Source organism: Dipodomys spectabilis, unplaced genomic scaffold (assembly GCF_019054845.1).
Source record: "Dipodomys spectabilis isolate Male_0828 unplaced genomic scaffold, ASM1905484v1 ptg000329l, whole genome shotgun sequence".
Classification (NCBI taxonomy): Eukaryota; Metazoa; Chordata; class Mammalia; order Rodentia; family Heteromyidae; genus Dipodomys; species Dipodomys spectabilis.
Genome location: NW_024871006.1, coordinates 4,228,972 through 4,250,169, shown reverse-complemented (window position 1 = coordinate 4,250,169; position 21,198 = coordinate 4,228,972). Strand labels below are relative to the sequence as shown.

General features: G+C 51.2%; 1 protein-coding gene and 1 pseudogene across 1 annotated transcript; one reads left to right on the top strand and one right to left on the bottom strand.

Moving 5' to 3' along the window:
* Positions 1–5,384: 5,384 nt before the first annotated feature.
* Positions 5,385–6,287, top strand: LOC122094954 (annotated as a pseudogene).
* Positions 6,288–12,037: 5,750 nt separating this feature from the next.
* On the bottom strand, positions 12,038–19,600 carry LOC122128359 (E3 ubiquitin/ISG15 ligase TRIM25-like). The gene is made up of 7 exons (XM_042702641.1): positions 19,585–19,600; positions 18,350–19,041; positions 16,705–16,800; positions 16,279–16,512; positions 14,308–14,470; positions 14,069–14,131; positions 12,038–12,594 (listed from the first exon to the last, which is right to left on the bottom strand). The coding sequence occupies exons 1-7, from the start codon at positions 19,598–19,600 to the stop codon at positions 12,038–12,040; spliced, it is 1,821 nt and encodes a 606-aa protein (XP_042558575.1).
* Positions 19,601–21,198: the final 1,598 nt, after the last annotated feature.

The window sequence follows — 21,198 nt, the reverse complement described above, 5'->3', positions numbered from 1 at the left end:
AAAGAAACTCAGAGACAGTGTCCAGGTCCTGAGTTCAAGCCTCAGGACGGTCTCCTCCCCTCCCCGCCCCTCACACACATCATAATGAAACAAGGAATTTTCTGAGGATCTCACTGTTCTCTGGGAAGCCACACTTCCAACTTCGACCTGTCTTTCATCAAGATGAAGTTGATAATGTTCTCTGCCCCCAATCCTGGATTGCAGGACCCTTTCTAGGGCTAAGGCCCCCACTGAGCTGGAGGCCCATGGTCACTACAAAGCCCAGAGCCAGAGTCCTCCCAGCCTTCCCCGGGCCTCCTCTATGATGCAAAGCTAAGCAATCGGCTCAGTTTTGGTGGGGCCTGTGGCTGTCGTGAGTGAGGGCTGAGAAGGAAGGATCCACAGTTAGAAAGGCTGGTAATGGGCAGTCCTAAACCAAAGGCCCAGCTCTGGGGATTCCAGCTGTCAGGTCCAGTCACTCTCCTCTATCTGAAGTGCAGGGGAGAGGGAGAGGGAGGGAGAGACAGACTTACAGTGGTGGAGGGCAGAGGAAGAAGACTCTCTACTGCAGGTAAGGAAAGGCAAATTGAGCCTTGCAGGCCACCTTCCAGGTATGGGGTGGGGGGCAGTTAGGTTTAAATAGGAGACAAATTCAGGCAGGGCGGGGCGGGTTGCATAATGAAGCAGTCCCAGGCAAAGCGAGGCCTGCCTGATCATTATCTCAGTTCTTCCAGAGAAGTGTGGGTCTGTCCTCACTAGAGGGGTGTGTCCCGCCATCCCTGGGGTCCACCCTCTGAACCTCTGGATCCCGGGTCCAGCCTCATCCTCGAAGGTGTTAAAAAAAAACAAAACATTGTTATTATAAAGGGGATGTATGGAGTATTCTGTTATATTTTTTTGGGGGTGGGAGAGTGGGTGGGTGGGTTTTATCTTTTGTCCTGAGGCTCTACTATTTTGGTCCCTTGTCTTAAGGATGTTATCCATCATTCTTGTCTTTTTTTTTTTTTTTTTTGGTTGGTTGGTAGTGGGGCTTGAACTCTGGGCCTGGGTGCTGTCCCTCAGCTCTTCAGCTCAAGACTCACGCTCTACCACTTGAGCCACAGCACCACTTCTGGTTTTCAGGTGGTTTATTGGATATAAGAGTCTCACGGACTTTCCTGCCCCAGCTAGCCTTGAACCATGATCCTCAGATCTCAGCCTCCTGAGTAGCTAGGATTATAGGTATGAGCCATCAGCACCAGGCTCATTCTTGTCTTTTCTGGAACTCAAGGCAATTCCAGAGCCAAGGAGACAAACAAAAGAGTCAGGAAGGCCCAAGTGTTTCTCTGGCTTTTAGCTAATTCATGGACCCCAAGTAAGGACTCAGTGCTTTTTAGCAAAAGTAGTTTCTAAGTACCCAGAGATGAGGATGACATGTGCCAAATACAAAAGGGAAGCACCCGCTCAAAATCATCAAACTTGGGGAATTAACAGGAAGTAACCAGCCAGGTAGAGTAGTTCACACTCAGAATCCCAGAACTCAGGAAGCTAAGGCAGGAGGACCGTAACTGGAGGTCACCTTGGGCTACATGGTGAGACTGTTTCAAACAAGCAAGCAAAAAAAAAAAACCACTTCAAACATGATAGTAAATAATAAGCCAAGCATGCTGGTGTATTCTTGTAATCCCAACACTCAAAAGGCTGAAGCAAGATCTTATATTTGAGGCCAGCCTTGTCTTCAATAAACAATCCAAACCAAAATAACCACAAAAAATACCAAGTAACTGGCAATTAATAGCATAGCTACCATGACAACAGTAACAAGACCCCCTACCTCGGTCTGTTTAGTCCCTTGAGATTTTGCATGATTGCATATGAATGAATGGTCTTTTACTTGGTTTTTTTTTTTTTTTTTTTTTTTTTTTTTGGGTCCGGTTGGTGGTGGGGCCTGAATTCTGGGCCTGGGCGCTGTCCCTCAGCTCTTCAGCTCAAGGTTAGCGCTCTACCACTTGAGCCACAGCGTGACTTCCGGCTTTTTTCTTTTTGCTTATGTGGTGCTGAGGAATCGAACCCAAGGCCTCAGGCATGCAAGGCAAGCGCTCTACCACTGAGCCACCTTCCCAGCCCCTTTTACTTGTTTTTTTAATGTCAACTTTGAGGCTTCTTCCAGGAAGGCTTCCTAGACTCTGTGTGTGTGTGTGTGTGTGTGTGTGTGTGTGTGTGTGTGTGTGTGTGTGTGTGTGTGTGTGTGTGTGTGTGTGTGTGTGTTGTGCGGCTTGAACTCTGGGCCTGGGTGCTGTCCCTCAGTTCTTCAGCTCAACGTGAGTGCTCTACCACTTGAGCCACAGCACCACTTCAGTTTTCTGGTGGTTCATTGGAGATAAGAGTCTTACAGGGACTTTCCTGCCTGGGTTGGTTTTAAACCGCCATCCTCAGATCTCAGCCTCCTGAATAGCTAGGATTACAGGCGTGAGCCACCAGCACCTGGCCTTTCTAGACTTCTAAGTTGAGGCATCCGTCCTCTGCGTGTTGTTTTTCTCCCATCACACTCCCATAACTTCTACAGAAATTCTCTGCCACATCCCATGACCCCGGATAACAACAGTGGGGTGGAACTTCGAAGTTGGGATGATTACCTGAAAGCTCCAGGTAGGGCTCCCTGTCCCTCTGCCCTTTCCCCCAACTCTTAGCCTCTAGCTATGACCCCTGTGCTGACCTTGGCACAGGCAGTGCTGGACCCGGGGCGCTGGCTGGGCTCTGATGCTGCTGCACTGCTGGGTCCCTCGGCGCCTTATGTGCAAGCCCCGCCCCCTCCTGCACCTGCTCCCAGGCCAGCTTCTCCATTCTTCCTCCTGAGACTTGATCCAGCCTCCTTCTTCCTCTCCCTGGTTACCCTGGCAACACCCAAGGCCTCACACCCCTGGCTTCTCTGCCTAAATATCCAGACTCACCACCCCATGAGCAGCCACTTTCCACATCTGCACCAGGAAGGGACCAGAGCTCTGGAATCCAGCTCCAGGAAAGTCAGCAAGGCCGCCTCAGAGATGACATACAAACCAAAAGTCTGGGGCTGTGGCTTGGTGCTTCAGCACTTGCCTGCCATAGGGGAGGCCCTGGGTTTATTCCCTTTGACCCAGAACAGAATGAAACTCAAGAAAACCAATCCAGGACTTACAAATGAAGATGAACCCATGGAGGAACAGCAGAGCCCTCCAAGCCTGGGGCCAGCCCTCCATCATTCTCCGCTGCTTGCTGTCCTTGGCTCCCCTGGCTGGGCAGGGTCTTTGTCTCGCCAAGTCTCCCTGCTCACAGCACTGTCTTGACTCTGTCCCCTGGAGGGTGCCTTGCACCCAGGTGGTTTTGGAGTCTGTGTATGTGATCATCATCTCCCCTCCCATCCATTTGGTGCATCCTGCAGGTCTCAGACATGAAAGGCTCCTGTACCTCAATTTGGAGTTCAGTGTAGACACCACATGACTGAAATTGGGTCTGTCCTCACCCCCTAAGCTGTTCCAAGGCAGGGATTGGGTGTAGCTTGCTCCTCCCAGCCTCCTCTCCGGCTAAGCCTGAGCCACCTAGGGGCAAGTGTAGACCTCTAGCACAAAAGGGTTAGAAATCTAATCAGGATTGTCTCCAGCCCTGTGGTTTAGTGTGTGAGAATCACCGACCTGTCCTCCGCCAGGCAGGAAGTTGGTAGCTCTGTAGACACCGCAGCTTCCAGGAATACTGGCAAGAAATCAGAAGTCGTTTTACCTGTGCCCATAGGCTTCTGCTGCTTTTTTATTTGTTTTGGCCAAGGGGAGCAGCCAAACTAATGTGATTTGACATCTTCGTTTAGTGGTATTTGCATTTCCTTCCCACTAACAGAGGTGTGCCGGGCATTCGGACAGTGACTTCTGAGAATCGCAGGATACTCGCGGTTCCTGGTCCCTTCCCCTCACCCAGCCACTAAATCCCTGTGACCCCCCTACAAATAGGTGAAGTGACTGTCAGGAGCTGGGGGAGGAGCAAGAAAGGAAAACAAAAGCTTATTGGTGCTGGCACTACACAGGAGGCTGAGATGGGAGGATCTTGGTTCAAGGCCAGCCCCAGAAGACATAGCCAAGAGATTTTTTTTTTTTTTTTTGTCAGTCGTAGGGCTTGAACTCTGGGCCTGGGCGCTGTCCCTCAGCTCTTCAGCTCAAGGCGAGCGCTCTACCACTTGAGCTACAGCGCCACTTCCGGTTTTCTGGTGGTTTATTGGAGATAGGAGTCTCACGGTCTTTCTTGCCCAGGCTGACTTTGAACCGCGATCCTCAGATCTCAGCCTCCTGAGTAGCTAGGATTACAGGTGTGAGCCACCAGCACCCGGCGCCAAGAGATTTTTATATTTCCAAGTCAAGTGAGAGCTCAGGGCCTTGAGTTCAAACCTCAGTATCAGAGTGCGCACGCGCGCACACGCACACGCACACACACACACACGCACACGCGCGCACACACACACACACGCACACACACACACTACTATACTGCCAAGGGAAGCAGCAGGCACAGGAGCAACAAGGAAATAACACTACTGAGCCAATAAGGGTTAGACACAGGCTTTTATGGAATGACTTGGGATTTTGCTGATTGGTTGATTTTTTTTTCCCTCTGGTGACTAGCTGATTGATTGGTTGTTCTTCAGAACATGATTGAAATCTAGACATTTGACACACTTGACCCTTACTTCTTCAATCCACCTGATACTTTGTAGATTAAACTGCTTGCTTGGGACCCAAAATTCAAGGGAGGCCAAAAAATTCTGCAATCAAGGTACGTTTTTTAGAAAATTGGATCAGCAAAGTATGGCTAGCAAGGGTGGTAGTGGTAGTTTTATTTTTATTTTTTTCTGTTGTGGGGCCTGAACTCTGGGCCTGGGCACTGTCCCTGAGCTCTTCAGCTCAAGGTTAGCACTCTACCACTTGAGCCACAGCACTTCAGTTTTCTGCTGGCTAATTGGAGATAAGAGTCTCACAGACTTTCCTGCCTGGGCTTGCTTTGAACTGTGATCCTCAGATCTCAACCTCCTAAATAGCTAGGATTGTCTACAGCCATACCACCCTGAACGTGCCCGATTTCGTCTGATCTCAGAAGCTAAATAGCTAGGATTACAGGTGTGAGCCACCAGTGCTGGGCTGTGGTAGCTTTGTGAATAAAATTTCCTTGGGGGCTAGGAATGTAGCTTAGTGGTAGAGCGCTTGCCTAGCATGCATGAAGCCCTGGGTTTGATTCCTCAGTACCAAATACCCAGAAAAAGCCAGAAGTGGTGCAGTGGCTCCAGTGGTAGAGTGCTAGCTAGCCTTGAGCACAGACAGGTTCAGGGATAGTGACCAGGCCCTGAATTCAAGCCCCAGAACTGCCACACACACAAAAACTTCTGGGTCTGTCCGTCCGTGGGTGCCATCATGGCGGACGCGGCCAGTCAAGTGCTCCCTCCCGGGCTCCGGTCTTACCATCCTGTCCCAGCCGTTCATGGGCAAGTCTCATCCAGGTGGGATATTAGCCTCTTCCTCCAACAATGGGACGGACTATTTTTGGGCAGCAAGTATGTCAGCTTCCTGGTCTCTTTTGTTATGCTCAGCACATTGCAAGCATCGATGGGAAGCGTGTCTTGTTCACAGGCTAAACTCCAAGACTGTGTTCAGAAGTCCTTGGAACTATGGTCCATAGCCAAGTTTCACAGCACTCTCAGGACCTGGACAAACCTGAGGATTCAGGAATTGGAAGGTTCCATAGAGAAGGCTCATGTTCCTTTGACCGAGTTCTCAAACAGACAACTCCAGGGATGATGGCTCGTTCTGCTGCTACCCTCATTACACATCCCTTCCACGTGATCACTCTGAGATCTATGATACAGTTCATTGGCAGAGAATCGAAGTACTGTGGACTCTGTGACTCCATATTAACCATCTATCGGGAAGAGGGCATCCTGGGATTTTTTGTGGGTCTCATTCTTCGCCTCCTAGGTGACATCATTTCTCTGTGGCTCTGCAACTCCCTGGCCTACCTCGTCAACACCTATGCACTGGACAGTGGGGTTTCTACCGTGAATGAAAGGTTATTCCCAAGCTGTCACAGGATTCTTTGCCAGTGTGTTGACCTGTCCCTTTGTGCTTATATCTAACTGTGGCTGTCAATAACTGCGGGCTTGCTGCTGGATTCCCTCCTTACTCCCCCTATATACTTCTTGGATAGATTGCTGGTACATGCTGCAAAAAGAGGGAAATACGAGCCAAGGAAATAGCTTGTTTTTCCGGAAGGTCCCCTGTGGGAAGATTTATTGTTATGACCTGAGGATGTTAGTTTGAAGATGTGGGGCAAAGACAGTGACATTTCTATAGTCCCAGATGCACAGAATTATGGGAGAGAATGTTGATTTCTATACAGTGTGGCACGCTTTTTTTAATAATCATTTAATCTTGGGAAAATGGAAAAAAAAATTCTGCCAGGTGCTGGTGGCAACTGTAATCCTAGCTATTCAGGAGGCTGAGATCTGAGGATCATGGTTCAAAGCCAGCCCAGGCAGGAATGTCTGTGAGGCTCTTATCTCCAATTAGTCCGCAGAAAACTAAAGTGGTGCTATGGCTCAAGTGGTAGAGAGCTAAGCTTGAGCTAAATTGCTCAGCAGGGACAGCACCCAGGCCCAGAATTCAAGCCCCAAGACCTCAAAAAAATTTTTTTCCTTGGTGCCAGGGCTTATATTTGTGTAAGGATGAGGCAGGGGTTGGTTTTGGTGGGACTGAGATCTTGAATTCAGCACCTTGCTCTTGTTGGCATAGAACCGGCCCTTTTTGTTTGTTTTAATTACTTTTCCAAAGAAGGTGTTGCATTTATACCTAGACCCACTCAGTCTATGATTCTTTTTCTTATTCCTCCTATGTAGCCAGGACCACAGAGGCACACTACCATGCCCACTACCAGCTTGTTGGTTGAGATTGGAGGGGGGGGGGTCTCAGTTGGCCTCAAACTTGGATCCTCCTGGCCTGAGCCCTTGTGTAGGTAGGATGACAGGCATGAGGCACCTCGTGCAGCTCAGATATGCTCTGTTTCTTTTTTTTTTGCCGGTCATGGGGCTTGAACTCTGGGCCTGGGCACTGTCCCTCAGCTCTTCATCTCAAGGCGAATGCTCTACTGCTTGAGCCACAGCGCCACTTCTGGTTTTTTCTGCTTATGTGGTGCTGAGGAATCGAACCCAGGGCCTCATGCATGCAAAAGCAAGGACTCTACCACCGAGCCACCTTCCCAGCCCCTAGATCTGCTCTTTTTGATGTTGATACTCCATGTATTAATGTTAAGAAACACTATATGGCCGGGCGCTGGTGGCTCACGCCTGTAATCCTAGCTACTCAGGAGGCTGAGATCTGAGGATCACAGTTCAAAACCAGCCCGGGCAGGAAAGACCGTGAGACTCCTATCTCCAATAAACCACCAGAAAACCGGAAGTGGCACTGTAGCTCAAGTGGTAGAGTGCTCGCCTTGAGCTGAAGAGCCAAGGGACAGTGCCCAGGTCCAGAGTTCAAGCTCCACGACCGACTAAAAAAAAAAAAAAGAAAAAGAAAAAGAAACGCTGTAGGAGAATACTATTTATATTGATTTCAAAGTTAATATTGCTCTTTGCTCCACCCCTCAATACCTCTCATTTTCCCACTGGTAGACCCTAGGATTCCTGGGTATTAGAAGGTTCAGCAGATATGCACCACAGGAAATAGGCGGTGGTGATAGGCATCTCTCCCCTCCCACACCTGCCAGAGCTCTCAGCCTTGAAAGATCTCAGGCTTCAGGGAGGTGGAAATAGACACAGAGCAGCAGGGACCGGGGAACCCTTGGCCCCCACCTGGGGGCCCAGTTCTCCTGAGCCGGTGGGTGACCCCTGCTAGCTGCCTTCCTCCCAAGACAGCATAAGCTCACCTGTGTACTTCTCCTAGAAAAAGGATCCGGAGGATCTCAGCTCAAGGCCAGCTTAGGCAAAATAAAGTGAGATCATATGTTAACCAATAAACTTGCATCTCAATGATAGGGGACGTATAAAGAGGAGCAATGTGGCCCAGGCTGGCCTGGACATAAATTCAAGGCCTATTTAAAAAATACTTAGGGCTGGGAAGATGGCTCAGTGGTAGAGTGCTTGCCTTGCATGCCTGAGGCCCTGGGTTCAATTCCTCAGCACCACATAAGCAAAAAGAAAAAAGCCAGAAGTGGCGCTGTGGCTCAAGTGGTAGAGTGCTAGCCTTGAGCTGAAGAGCTGAGGGACAGCGCCCAGGCCCAGAGTTCAGGCCCACGACTGGCAAAAAAAAAAATAATAAATAATGCTTAAAGCAGCCAGGTGCTGATGGCCTGTAATCCTAGCCATTCAGGAGGCTGAGATCTGAAGGTCACACTTCAAAGTCAGCCTAGGCAGGAAAGTTCCCATGAGATTCATCTCCAATTAACTACCAGAAAACCAGAAGTGGCACTGTGGCTCATGAGGCTCAGAGTTCCTAGCCTAGCCCCAAAGTTTAAGCCCCAGGACTGACAAAAAACAAAAACAAAAACATAAAGCAAAAAGGTCTGGGGCATGCCTCAGATGATGGAACTCCTGCCTAGCAAGATCAAGGTCCTGAGTTCAAACTTCAGTATTATCAAACCACTGAAACAAATCAAAACAACTACCCACTCAAGTGATATAACAATGTCACCTTTTAATTAGGAATACAGAATACAGAAATAGAAACTTTTGGATATATTTTTGAGACAGAGTCTCAATGTGTGTATGTGTGTATGTGTGTTTGCGTGCCCAGCTTGAAATTGTGTGGGGGGGGGGGGAGGGGGAGGTTGTGGGGCTTGAACTCTGGGCCTGGGCGCTGTCCCTCAGCTCTACCACTTAACTCTGGGCCTGGGCGCTGTCCCTCAGCTCTACCACTTGAGCCATAGCACCACTTCCGGCTTTTTCTGTTTATGTGGTTCTGAGGAAGCAAACCTCATGTACGCGAGGCAAGCACTCTACCACTGAGCCACCTTCCCAACTCCAGAGCTTGGAACTTTTTAAGACAAAACCATCCTTGGAAACATTCATTTACAGCCAGTTCAGAGATATTAAGGAGGCTAGGCATGGTGATACACACCTGTAATCCAAGCACTCAGGAAACTGATGCAGGAGGGTCCAAAGCTAAGAGGTCTAACTGGGCTACAGTGAGAGATCTTATTTCAAAGCAATTCCCCCATTCAAAAAAGCCTAAAAATTTTTTTAAAAAGAGCAAAAGACAAAAGATGCACCTTGGAAAAACAGAGTAGGAGACATGAATCAAGTGCTATAGTACGTGCTTAGCAAATGCAAGCCCCTGTGTTTAGGCCTAGTTCTCTATGTATGTATGTATGTATGTATGTATGTATGGTCAGTAATGGGGCTTGAACTCTGGGCCTGAGGGGTTTTTTTTTTGTTTGTTTTTTCCAGAAGGCAAGTGCTCTACCACTTGAGCTACAGCACCTCTTCTGGTTCTGGTGGTTAATTGGAGATAAGACTTTCCTACCTGGGCTGGCTTTGAACAATAATCCTCAGATCTTGGTCTCCTAAGTAGCTAGGATTACAGGTGTGAGCCACCAGTGCCTGGCTTCCTAGTATTGTTTTAAAAACAAAACAAAAAGCAAAACAAAAAAAACTACTAGTGGGCTCGAGGTACAGCCCAACGTTGGTGTATTTAGCCTGCCCATGCCCCTGAATTAAAAAACCCCATAAAACCTTTCGCTTAGTAGTAAAAGTAGGATACAAGGGTGCAGATGGCATTTCAAGGACAGTCCCCACCCTGACCTTTCCACAGTGCAGTGGGGAGGAGAGGAGAGTAGGGTTTACTGATATAGATTGTTCTAGAACATTGCTGACCTTGCCATTCCGGGTCTTCCTGTTGTATAAGCATCCATCTGCGCTATCTACCTATCAATCAATTGATCTATCGACCTATGGACCTATCATTTGCCTACCTACTTAGGCCTTGTACACTCTGGGTAAAACACACTGCCGCTGCGCTACATCCTCAGACCATCATGTGCAATGATTCAATGAGGGCCAATTAGCATTTCCACCTCCTCAAGCATGATTTCTACCCTTCGGTGATATTTTCCCTTCTAAGGTTTTTTGCTGAGCCAGGACCGAAGAACCCTGGACATTTGGATCTGCCAGTCTGAGGATCCCCATTTGGATCTGCCAGTCTGAGGATCCCCAGGGCTACGGCTGTTGACTCCTAGTGGTTCCAGACTCTCCGCTCCCCTCCATCCTCAATAAAGGATGCTTGTTTAAGAGAGTAGGTAACATCCCTGATGTGTGTTTCAGGAGAGGCCATGGTCCATCACCTACTACTGGGCAGTTAGCCGAGGGGGAACGGTGGAGGAAGCCCCCTCCTTGTTGGCTCCCTGGTGGGCAGGGTCCCAGATCCACGTGGCTTTGCTGTCTGCTTGGCTCCTGCTTTTGCCTCCTTAGTATTTCCTGACCTCAGCCCAGCCACGAAGGTCAAGCAGCCCCCTCTGACTTTCCATCTCAGCCAGAAAGGATAAAAATGGAGGTGGGGAGACAAGATTGGGAGGGATTTGGGAGTAAGTTCTCACCTTTCACTCCTTGATCCTTCAGACACAGTACCGGAGTCAGGCACCATTGGGTCACACCTGAAATCCTAGCTACTCACAAGGCAGAGATGTGAAGATGGAGACAACCCAGACAGGGCTGGGAAGGTGGCTCAGTGGTAGAGCACTTGACTTGCATGAATAGAGCCCTGGGTTCGACTCCTCAGCACCACATAAGCAGAAAAAGCCAGAAGTGGCACTGTAGCTCAAGTGGTAGAGCACTAGCCTTGAGCTGAAGAGCTGAGGGACCGCACCCAGGCCCAGAGTTCAGGCCCCACGACCAGACCCCCCCCCCAAAAAAAACAAAAAAACTCTTAAAACACAGGTCATCAGCAAAAAGCCAGAAGTGGAGCTGTGGCTCAAGTGGTAGAGCATGAGCAAAAAAAAACCTACGTGTGAAAGACCTTGAGTTCAATTCCTAGTACTCATGTACAAAAGTGCACACACACACACACACACACACACACACACACACACACACACACACACAGTCACAGGGTCTGAAGCTGAGCGAAGATTCCAAGGTTTCCATGAGGTCTCAGAACCACCAAAGAAGCTGCCCCCTTCCTTCCCCAGGAGACGCCAAGCACATGCTACCCGCCTCCCCCAAAGCCCTGCTCTGTCCAACTCCAGAATGAAACACCTCAAGGAGAAATTCTACCACTGAGCCAAGTGGTAGAATTCTGGAACACTCTGTGGGGTCTGGTCTGGCTTGGGTGCCCACTGCTTTGCCCTAGGGGTAGTCTCCCCCATGACGGGGTATAATTTCCTCCTCAGAGTGGATCATTAACTTTACTAAGAGCCCTTGTTTTGTACCCGCAGGCTCTGGGGCTGGCTGGGGTTGGAAATGTGGAGGTGTTTGCCACCGGGGTGGTGGGGCGGAGACCCCAGCCATGGCAGAGACAGACTTTCACACGGACTTCCACACGCTTGGCTGGGCAGACGGGCTGGTGGAGGCCCGCCGGGGGACGGAACTTCCTGGGGGGGGGGGGTAGTTTAATCAACTAGGATGGGATCTGCCGCCCCGCAGGGTGGAATCACGGGTGGTGGGAGCCTAGGCTGGGGCCTTTGGGTCTCAGCCTGGTAGTCTTGGGTCTGAGATCCGGCCTGGCTTCCTCAGCCCTGGAGGAAACCAGAATTTAGATAGGATCTCCCCCTCCCACCTCCCCCCTAGTGCCATCTCTCCATCTGGAACCCTGGGGAGGGAGGCCAGGATGGAAGCCACCTGGTCCAAGCCATTCCCAGACTTCCAAGCCTTAAGGGTTTTCGGGGGGAGGCAAGCCCCCCCCAGTTTGGAGTGATAAGAATTGGCCTGGAAACCAAGCCACCGGGGACCTTGGCTGGGGTGGAGGATGGGTCGTAGGGTGGAGCCTCACAGCCGGAACCTCCCCTCTCTGGAGGCCACTTGGCCTGTCCAGCTTAAGAGTCCTGCTTTATTGATCGGCCTTCTGAGCAAGTGGGTGGCATGTGGCTAGGCTTCGGGGCGCTGCTTGAGTGTGACAGAAGCCCCGCTGCTGACCATGACAGCAGGGTAGAGAGGCTCCAAGAAGGAGGCCAGGAAGTGGTAGAGGAGGCTGACGCCGCCGGCCACCCCGTAGAAGGACAGGCAGCCGGCGGCGCAGTCCAGAGACACGCCGAGCGTGCGGTGGTAGGCGCCGTGCAGCACGGTCTGCGTGTTGTTGTGCCACACGGAGAACTTGAGCGAGTCCCACTCCAGGCACCAGGAGTAGGGGTTGCGGCCGAGCAGGTAGAAGATGCTGCGGCAGGTACGGCTGCTGGGAGCCAGGCTGCGGCGGTAGGTGACCCCCAGACACATCCACGAGTTGGACACCTCGGCTTCCCAGTAGTGGCGGCCTTCGGACAGGCCGCGGGAGCACAGCACCTGGGGCCACTGCTTGAAGCCAGGTATGGGGCCGCCGGGGGGCGAGGGATCCAGGACCACGCCCAGATTCAGTACTGAATTTGTCTCCTTGAACAAGAACAGATCTTCACTGGCCGAGGAGGGGTCAAAGCTCAGGTTGCAGTAACCTAAAGGGTACAAGGGGTGGTGGGGGAGAGGGGCGGGAATTGGGGTTGAGCCAGGGTCAGATATGGGGAGGAGGTAAGCTCCCCAACTTTAGAGGACATTACTTAAAGGATCTGTTTGGTCCCTTGTCTGATTTGCTCCACCCAAGGGGAGAGAGAGGTTGAGACTAGGAACTCTTTACACCCGCCTCCCCCAAGAACCTAACTTTCTCTCCTGTTTCATGTCAGTACTGGAGTTGAACTCAAAGACCTCGTACTCTCACTTGGTTTTCTTTCTTTCTTTCCTTTCTTTCTTTTTTTTTTTTTTGTCAGTTGTGGGGCTTGAACACTGGGCCTGGGCGCTGTCCCTCAGCTCTTCAGCTCAAGGCTAGCGCTCTACCACTTGAGCCACAGCGCCACTTCTGGCTTTTTCTGCTTATATGGTACTGAGGAATCGAACCCAGGGCCTCATGCATGCTAGGTAAGCGCTCTACCACTGAGCCACCTTCCCAGCCCATCACTTGGTTTTATTCTCTCAAGTGTCACTGACTTTTCTGGCTTTGAACTAGAGTCCTCAAATCTCAGCCTCCTGAGTAGCTATGACAGGCACTGAGGGAGATTGAAGGGTTCCTGGAGGAGGTGACCCAGAAGGGGACCTCAAAGACAACACAACCTCGGCTCGCAAGATCTCAGAGAAACCACAGAACCCAACCTGGAAGAGACTCATTGGAGAACTTAGGGCAGAAAAAGAAATGATCAGAGCTCATCCAAGCTGGCATGGCTAAAACCCCAAGGGGGTTAGCCCACACCAAATGGAGGACAGAGCCCATCGTGCAACACAAGATAAAGAGAGCCAGGCACCAGTGGCTCATGCCTATAATCCCAGCTACTCAGGAGGCTGAGATCTGAGGATCGCAGGTCCTAGCCAACCCTGGGGCAGGAACATCCATGAGACATCTCTAATTAACCACCAAAAAGCCTGAAATGGAACTGTGGCTCAAGTGGTAGAGTGTTGGCTTTGAGCACAAAAGGTCTGGGTCAGGGCCTAGGCCCCAAGTTCAAGCCCCAGGTCTAGACTAAAACAAAAAACACAAAGTGACAAAGAGACACACAGCAGACTTGGGCAGGGTGGTACACAGTCTCCTACCTACTCCTAACCAGTGCCCTGGGCCCAGAAAAGTTCTTTTGAGATGTCCCAGTTTGGAGGGAGAGGTTAGGTAAGAGAGACCAGGCATTTCCTTGGAGGCCCTGGCCTAAGGGCAGTCATGGGGCCTGAACTCAGCCTGGGCACTGACCCTCAGCGCTTCAGCTCAAGGCTAGCGCTCTACCACTTGAGCCACAGTGCCACTTCCGGCCTTTTCTGTTTATGTGGTGCTGAGGAATCGAACCCAGGGCCTCATGCGTATGAGGTGGGCACTGTACCACTGAGCCACCTTCCCAGCTCCCCCCTGTTCCCCCTCCCTGTTCCTTGAGGCCACACCTAGTAGGGAGGACTCACACTGGAGGAGCTCTTTCTTGTCCACAGCAGGAGGCAGCACATCATAGGAGTTCATCTTAATGCCTGCAGGACATGGGAGGACTTTGCTGAGCACCCCTCTCACCAGCCCAGCATCCTTCCGGAGAGAGGAGCGGGCACCCTGGAGGTTGCATCCCCCGAGGAAGGTGCACACAGGCAGGCAGGGCTCCTACAAGCACCACCCACCCCAGGGATGCGAGCCGCAGCTGGCAGGGACTGACCCTTCTGAAGGAGCTGGTTGAGGAAGCTGAGCCCTTTGTCCTTCAGCTGGGAGCAGAGCTCGGCCAGTGTCTCGGGCAGCTGCAGGAAGCTCTGTGTCTCCTCATAGTTGGTGCCCACCAGGGGCTCTAAGAACGCAGGGAGGTGTTTCAGCCTAGGGAACTCCTGACACGTGGGGAGGGGAAGATTGGTGCCAGCGTTAGTCACCGCCCTGGCAGATGCCAAGGGTTTCCTCTGATGCTAGAGGCTCATTGACACTCAGAACCACAAGCAGGTAGAAGACTTGCCCATTTTCTTTCTCTTTTTGTGGGTTGTGGGGCTTGAACTCTGGGCCAGGCACTGTCCCTCAGCTCTTCAGCCCAAGGCCAGCATTCTACCATTTGAGCCATGGTGCCACTTCTGGTTTTCTGGTGGTTTGTTGGAGATAAGAGTCTCATGGACTTTACTGTCCAAGCTGGCTTTGAACAGGGATCCTCAGATCTCAGCCTCCTGAGTAGCTAGGATGACAGGCATGAGCCACTGGTGCCCGGCTGTGAGACTCTTATCTCCAATAAAACCACCAATAAACTGGAGGTGATGCTGTGGCTCAAGTGGTAGAGTGCTAGCCTTGAGCTGAAGAGCTCAGGACAACGCCCAGGCTCAGAGTTCAAGTCCCACGACTAATAGAAAAAAAAAATGTCCAGGGAGTTGAGAGCAACTTGAAAAAGAAAGTCTGAGTTGGGCGCTGGTGGCTGTCACATGTAACCCCAACTACTTAGGAGGCTGAGATGTGAGGCTTGTGGTTTGAAGCCAGCTCCAATTAATCATAGAAAAAGTTGGAAGTGGTGCTGTGGCCTCAAGTGGTAGAGTGCTAACCTTGAGCAAAAGGGAGCCCAGGGACAGAGCCCTTGTCAAGTATTCAAGCCCCAGAACCAGCAAAAAAAAAAAAAAAAAAAGAGGTCTGAGCTGGGCACCAATGGCTCACACCTGTAATTGTAGCTACTCAGGAGGCTGAGATCTGAGGATCACAGTTTGAAGCCAACCTAGGCAGACAAATCCATTGAACTCAGGTCTTGGGCACTGTCCCTGAACCAATCCGTGCTCAAGGCTAGCACTCTACCACAGCTTTGCTTCTGGCCTTTTCTGTTTATGTGATATTGAGGAATTGAACCCAGGGCGTCATGCATGCTAGCAAGCACTCTACCACTAAGTCACATCCCCAGCCCTCTGTAAGACTTTTTTTTTGGGGGGGGGTGGGAGGGGTCCGGTCATGGTGCCTGTGCTCTGGGCCTGGGCGCTGTCCCTCAGCTCTTCAGCTCAAGGCTAGCACTCTACCACTTGAGCCACAGCGCCACTTCCAGCTTTTGCTTATGTGGTGCTGAGGAATCGAACCCAGGGCCTCAGGTATGCAAGGCAAGCGCTCTACCACTGAGCCACCCTCCCAGCCCCAAGACTTTTATCTCCAATTAACCAGCAAAAAGTCAGCACGGAGCTGTGGCTCAAGTGGTAGTGTGCCCATCTTGAGTGAGAAAGTTAAGTGCGGGTGCACACGCCCTAGAGTTCAAACCCCAGTGCACATACAAAAAGAAAGAAAAAGAAAGAAAGGTCCGCCTTGGCTAGGAGGTGCCCAGCCATAAAAAAACAAAAATAAAACAATGCTGCCACCTTCTGGCCAATTCTCCTGATACACTAGCCATAGCTCCCATTTGCACCACCAACCAGACTGGGGCTGGGGAGGAAAAAAGATCTCCATATGTAGATTGTTCTGGTCTCACTTCCAGCCCTAGTCTGCGGGAGTCCAGAGAGAAATAGACTGTGCCAGATGCCTGGGTACACCCTAATTGTTGCGTGGAATGGAAGGCCTGGAAGAGGAAGGCTGGTTTCTCTGGGACAGCGAGAAGCTGAGGGTGTTGATTGAGCTCAGGGTGAGGTGGGAGCCCCTGGATGCGTGGATGGAGGCTTGGGAAGGGTCCCGGGGCACAGCGGCGTCTTGCCTGTAAGAACTGCTCATCCGTTCGGTTGTCGAGCAGCATGTGGAGCCACACGCTGTCCCCTTCCAGCTTCATGAGCCGGCTGTGGTTCTGTTGAATGGCGCGGTCCAGCTTCCTCAGGGTGACAGCCTCTTCTTTCTCCACAAAATCCAAGACCTTTGTCTGCAGTTGTTTGATCTCATGGATGATGTCGGAGAAGCAGATGTTGACCTCATCACGAACTGTTTGGATCAGCTTCTGGGGTGGGTGCAGAGAGTCAGGACTGAGCTCCACTCCTGTTCTCTGCTATTTACCATCCAGAGCCAATCTGGGCATCTGTCTACCTGCCCCTCTCCCCTCCATATCATCTCCCCGCCCCGCCCCCCACCCCAGCCTAATGCAAGGCTCTGGGGTAGCCTGGGTCTGGGGTGGGGAATGGGTAGCCCTTACTGTGAGAAAGGCTACCCGCCCTTGGTGCTTCTGGCTGTCAGAAGCAATGATCAACATCTGGTTGTCCACGTTAGCCTGGACCTTCCGAACTTCCACCTGCAGGTGGGGTAGGGTAGAAGAGAGAGAGAAACCTTTGATTCAGAGAGGGAGCTCAGAGAATACACTAGACCAGAGAGGCAGAGCAGACACATCTGTCCAAACACAGAAGAGCTATACATTTTTCATGTATCTGCTTGGCTTCAGTAAGAATGAGACAAAGCAGAAAAGTAGAGCCCTCAGGCATACTTCTCTGTTTTGACTTCTCAACCCCTGAGAATCCCCCCTCCCCCCCCCCCCCACATTGACAGTGATTTCAAGCCACAGAAAGGGGCTGTTTTAACAACTTGAGATAGTCAGGTGGTACGGAGGCCAGGCACACAGAAGGAATGCAATCACCTTCCCTCATCTCCACCTTTTCCAGCCATGGTAATACAAAACAAAACAGCATTTTAAGTGCCTGCCTATGCTACTCTGATTGTAAATGGATCCTGGGTTTCCTTCTTCAAGAAGGCCTTGCAGTGTGAAAATTGTCACTGTACTGTGTTGTGCTTAGTAATAAAACTGTCTTACCATGGACTACTGATCAGTGGCTTTGCTATGGAATCTAAAATGCCAAGATTTTTGCTGTAAAAAGCAAGACATGGCCCACACCTGTAATCCTAGGAGGCTGAGATGTGAGGATGGTGGTTCAAAGCCAGTCTGGGCAGGAAAGTATGAGACTTTTATCTCCAGTTAACCACCAAAAAGCCAGAATGGAGTTGTGGCTGGAGTGTCAGAGTGCTAGCCTTGAGCAAAGAAGCTCAGGAACAGAGCTCAGGCTCTGAGTTCATGCGCCAGGCCCGGCACAAAGAGAAAGGAAAAAAAAAAAATGAAAGGAAGGAAGAAAAGCAATATAAGTTGGGCACAGGTGGCTCCTGCCTGTAATCTTAACTACTCAGGAGGCTGAGATCTGAGGATCGTACTTCAAAGCCAGCCTGGGCACAAAAGTATGGAAGACTCTTATTTCCGATTAACCAGCAAAAAGCTGGAAGTGGAGCCGTGGCTCAAATGGTCAAGTGATAGCCTTGAGTGAAAAAGCTAAAAGACAGTGTCCAGGCTCTGAGTTCAAGCCCTAGTACTGGCACCAAAATAAATTATATATATATATATATATGCATATAATATATAAATACACATAAATTATATACACACAGTATACAATAACTTGAAAGTGGAGGAAAGGGGAGGACATGTGTTTGCAATCATCATCATCATCATTTTTGTTGCCTGTCATGGGCCTTGAACTCAGGGCCTAGGGTACAGTCTGCGCTTCTTTGGCTCAAGATCTAGCGCTCTACCTCTTGAGCCACAGCACCACCTCGGGCTTCTTTCTGTGTATGTGGTACTGAGGAATCGAACCCGTGGCTTCACGCATGCTAGCTTCCCCGCCCTCGTCGTTATGATCATTCTAGGCAGGGTCTTAACTTCGGGGCCTGAACTACCCAGGATCCAGCCCGCCCCACCCCGCCCGCGGAAGCGTGATGGACAGCGGGGAGTCCCCGCCCCTTCCGGGGGCCGCGCCTACCTCCTTCGGGGAGTTCCCGCCCCTTCCGGGGGCCGCGCCCACCTCCTTGAGCGCGCGCTCCTCCGCCAGGGCCGCCGCGTCCTGGTTCTTGTTCTCCTCCATCTGGCAGGCCCCGCACACGCAGCTGCCTTCCGTGCGGCTGTACAGCCGGCGCAGCTTGCGGTGCTTCCGGCACAGGCGGGTCTTCAGGTCCCAGACGGGCTCCAGCAGCTGGTGGTCCTGAAACACCTGGTCTTCGAAGTGGCTCCGCAGGTGCTTCTCACACAGGGAGGCCACGCACTGCAAGCAAGACTTGACGGACCGCAGCTTCTGCGGGGAGCAAAAGTCACAGGGCACATCCCGGGGGCTCGCCAGGGCCCACAGGGGCCCCGACGCCTGGCCCTTGGCCTGGGTGAAGCAGGCCACCATCTCCCCGAGGACGACATTCTTGCAGAGATTGGGCCTGATGGGGAAGCGCTGCCTACACTGGGGGCAGTAGTGAGTCTCGCCCACCGCAGCCTGGTGATCCCAGAAGTCTTGGAGGCAGGTCATACAGAAGTTGTGGCCACAGGCGGTGGTGATTGGGTTGCAGAGCACGTCGAGACAAATGGGACAGAGGACTTGGTCTCCCAGCATCCGGAGATTGCTATTGTTGCTTGTCAGGGCCTTCCCCGAGGAAGGTGTTCCAGGCCCCGGGGGAGGTGTTTCAGGCGGGGCAGGGAGCTGCGGACCTGGGACCTGGTCCTGGGCTGGCCCTGGAAAGACAGAGCAAAGCTGGACGGAAGCCGCCTCTGGTGGGGTGCTGCTGCCTTCTGTCTGCCTAGGGGATGCAGGGCTGTGCCTCCGTGGGACTGTATACCCTGGGAGTTGTGTTCTCCTTGTCCCATTTCTGAGTGCACGAGAGGAGAAGCACAAAAAAGATCATGGTGTGGGGGAGGAGAGGGAAGGAGTCTGTGGCTCACACCTATAATCCTAGCTACTTAGGGAGGCTGAGATCTAAGGATCAAAGTTTGAAGCCCAAGTAGGAAAGTTTTCTTTCATTAACCAACTTAAAAAGCTGGAAGTGGGACTATATAGCTCAAGTGGTAGAGTACAAGTCTTGAGTGACAAAGCTAATGGACAAAAACCAAACCCTGAGTTCAAGCCCCAGTACTGGTGTACACACACACACACACACACACACACACACACACACACACACACACAAAGAGAGAGATAGACCAAAGGGGAGGGGGGGATCATGAAGAGGCAAAGGAGGTACTTCTTGACACTTGGAAGGAAAGATCACAAGAACTTACGGAAAAGCTTCTGCATGTCAGGGAGAGTTAGAGACTTCACTACCCTGTACCAGAAAGAAAAAAGAACTTCAAATCATCAGGCACTGGTATCTTGCCCCAGCCATACTCACCAGATGCTGGGAAGATCTCCATCCACCTTGAACCCCACCCCAAATGCATCATGACTCCTGTGGGGGGCGGGGAGCGGGGTGAGTCCTTCTCACCTTTCCCTGTGGTTGCTGTTTTGTGGTCTCCCTGTCAAGCTGGCTCCCCTCCTTAAAGACCACTGTACTTTTGCTCCCTGAGGTCACAATTCAAATGCAGCCACCCCCTCATTTGGCTTGTGATGTCAGCAGGGCAAAGGTGGGCTTGCTTTGGTGCTGATACATCTAGCTGGTGCACAGGCCAATTGTGTTCCAGAACCTTTATCCCAGGAAATGAGGAAGCCACTGGAAGGCAGAGCCACTACAGCTGACTTAATGGCCTCTCATATTTCTGACTAGAGGGGAAAATGGCAGGATCATGGGCTCCTTTATTTCCTCTGGACCCTGGTTCTTTTGTGAATCAACAGGGATGTTGAGGTAAATGGCAGATCGAGGCTCCTCCTTCTTCTTTTTTTGGTCAGTCGGGGGCTTGAACTCTGGGCCTGGGTGCTGTCCCTCAACCCTTCAGCCCAAGGCAAGTGCTCTACCACTTGATCCACTGAAAGTAGCTACTTCCCGTTTTCTGGTGGCTTATTGGAAATAAGAGTCTCACGGACTTTCCTGCCCAGACTGGCTTTGTACTGTGATCTTCAGATCTCAGCCTCCTGAGTAACTAGGATTACAGGTGTGAGCCACAGGCACTCAGCTTTGAGGCTCCTTCTTGACCTAAAGTAAGATGGTTCTCTGTTAGGCACAGTGGCTTGTGCCTCTCTGATCCCAGCTACCCAGGAGGCAGAGATCAGGAGGATCAAGGTTCAAACTTGGTCTGGATGAAAAGTCAGTGAGACATTCCCCCCATCACAATAAGCTTAGGAGTAGTAGTGTGTACTTTTCATTTCAGCTATGTGGGAAGCATTAAGTAGGAAGATCAAAGTCCAGGCTGGCCTTGGGGGCAGAAAAAAAAAGAACCCTACTTGAAAAAATAAAGTAAGCCGGGTGCTGGTGGCTCACACCTGTAATCCTAGTTACTCAGGAGGCTGAGATCTGAAGATTTCAGTACAAAACCAGTCCAGGCAGGGAAGTCTGTGAGACTCTTTATCTCCAATAAACCACCAGAAAACCGGAAGTGGCGCTGTGGCACAAGTTGTAGAGTGCCTTGAGCTGCCTTGAGCTGAAGAGTTCAAGCCCCACGACCTACCAAAAAAACCAAAAAACAAAAACAAAAAAAACCCCCAGACTAATACACATCCAGGCAAATCACCTATCATTTTGTCCATGTTTCTTCATCTCAAACATGGGAGTAAAGGGGCTGGGAAGGTGGCTCAGTGGTAGAGTGCTTGCCTTGCATGCATGAGGCCCTGGGTTTGATTCCTCAGCACCACATAAGCAGAAAAAGCCAGAAGTGGCGCTGTGGCTCAAGTGGTAGAGTGCTTGCCTTGAGCTGAAGAGCTGAGGGATAGTGCCCAGACCTAGAGTTCAAGCCCAGGACTGG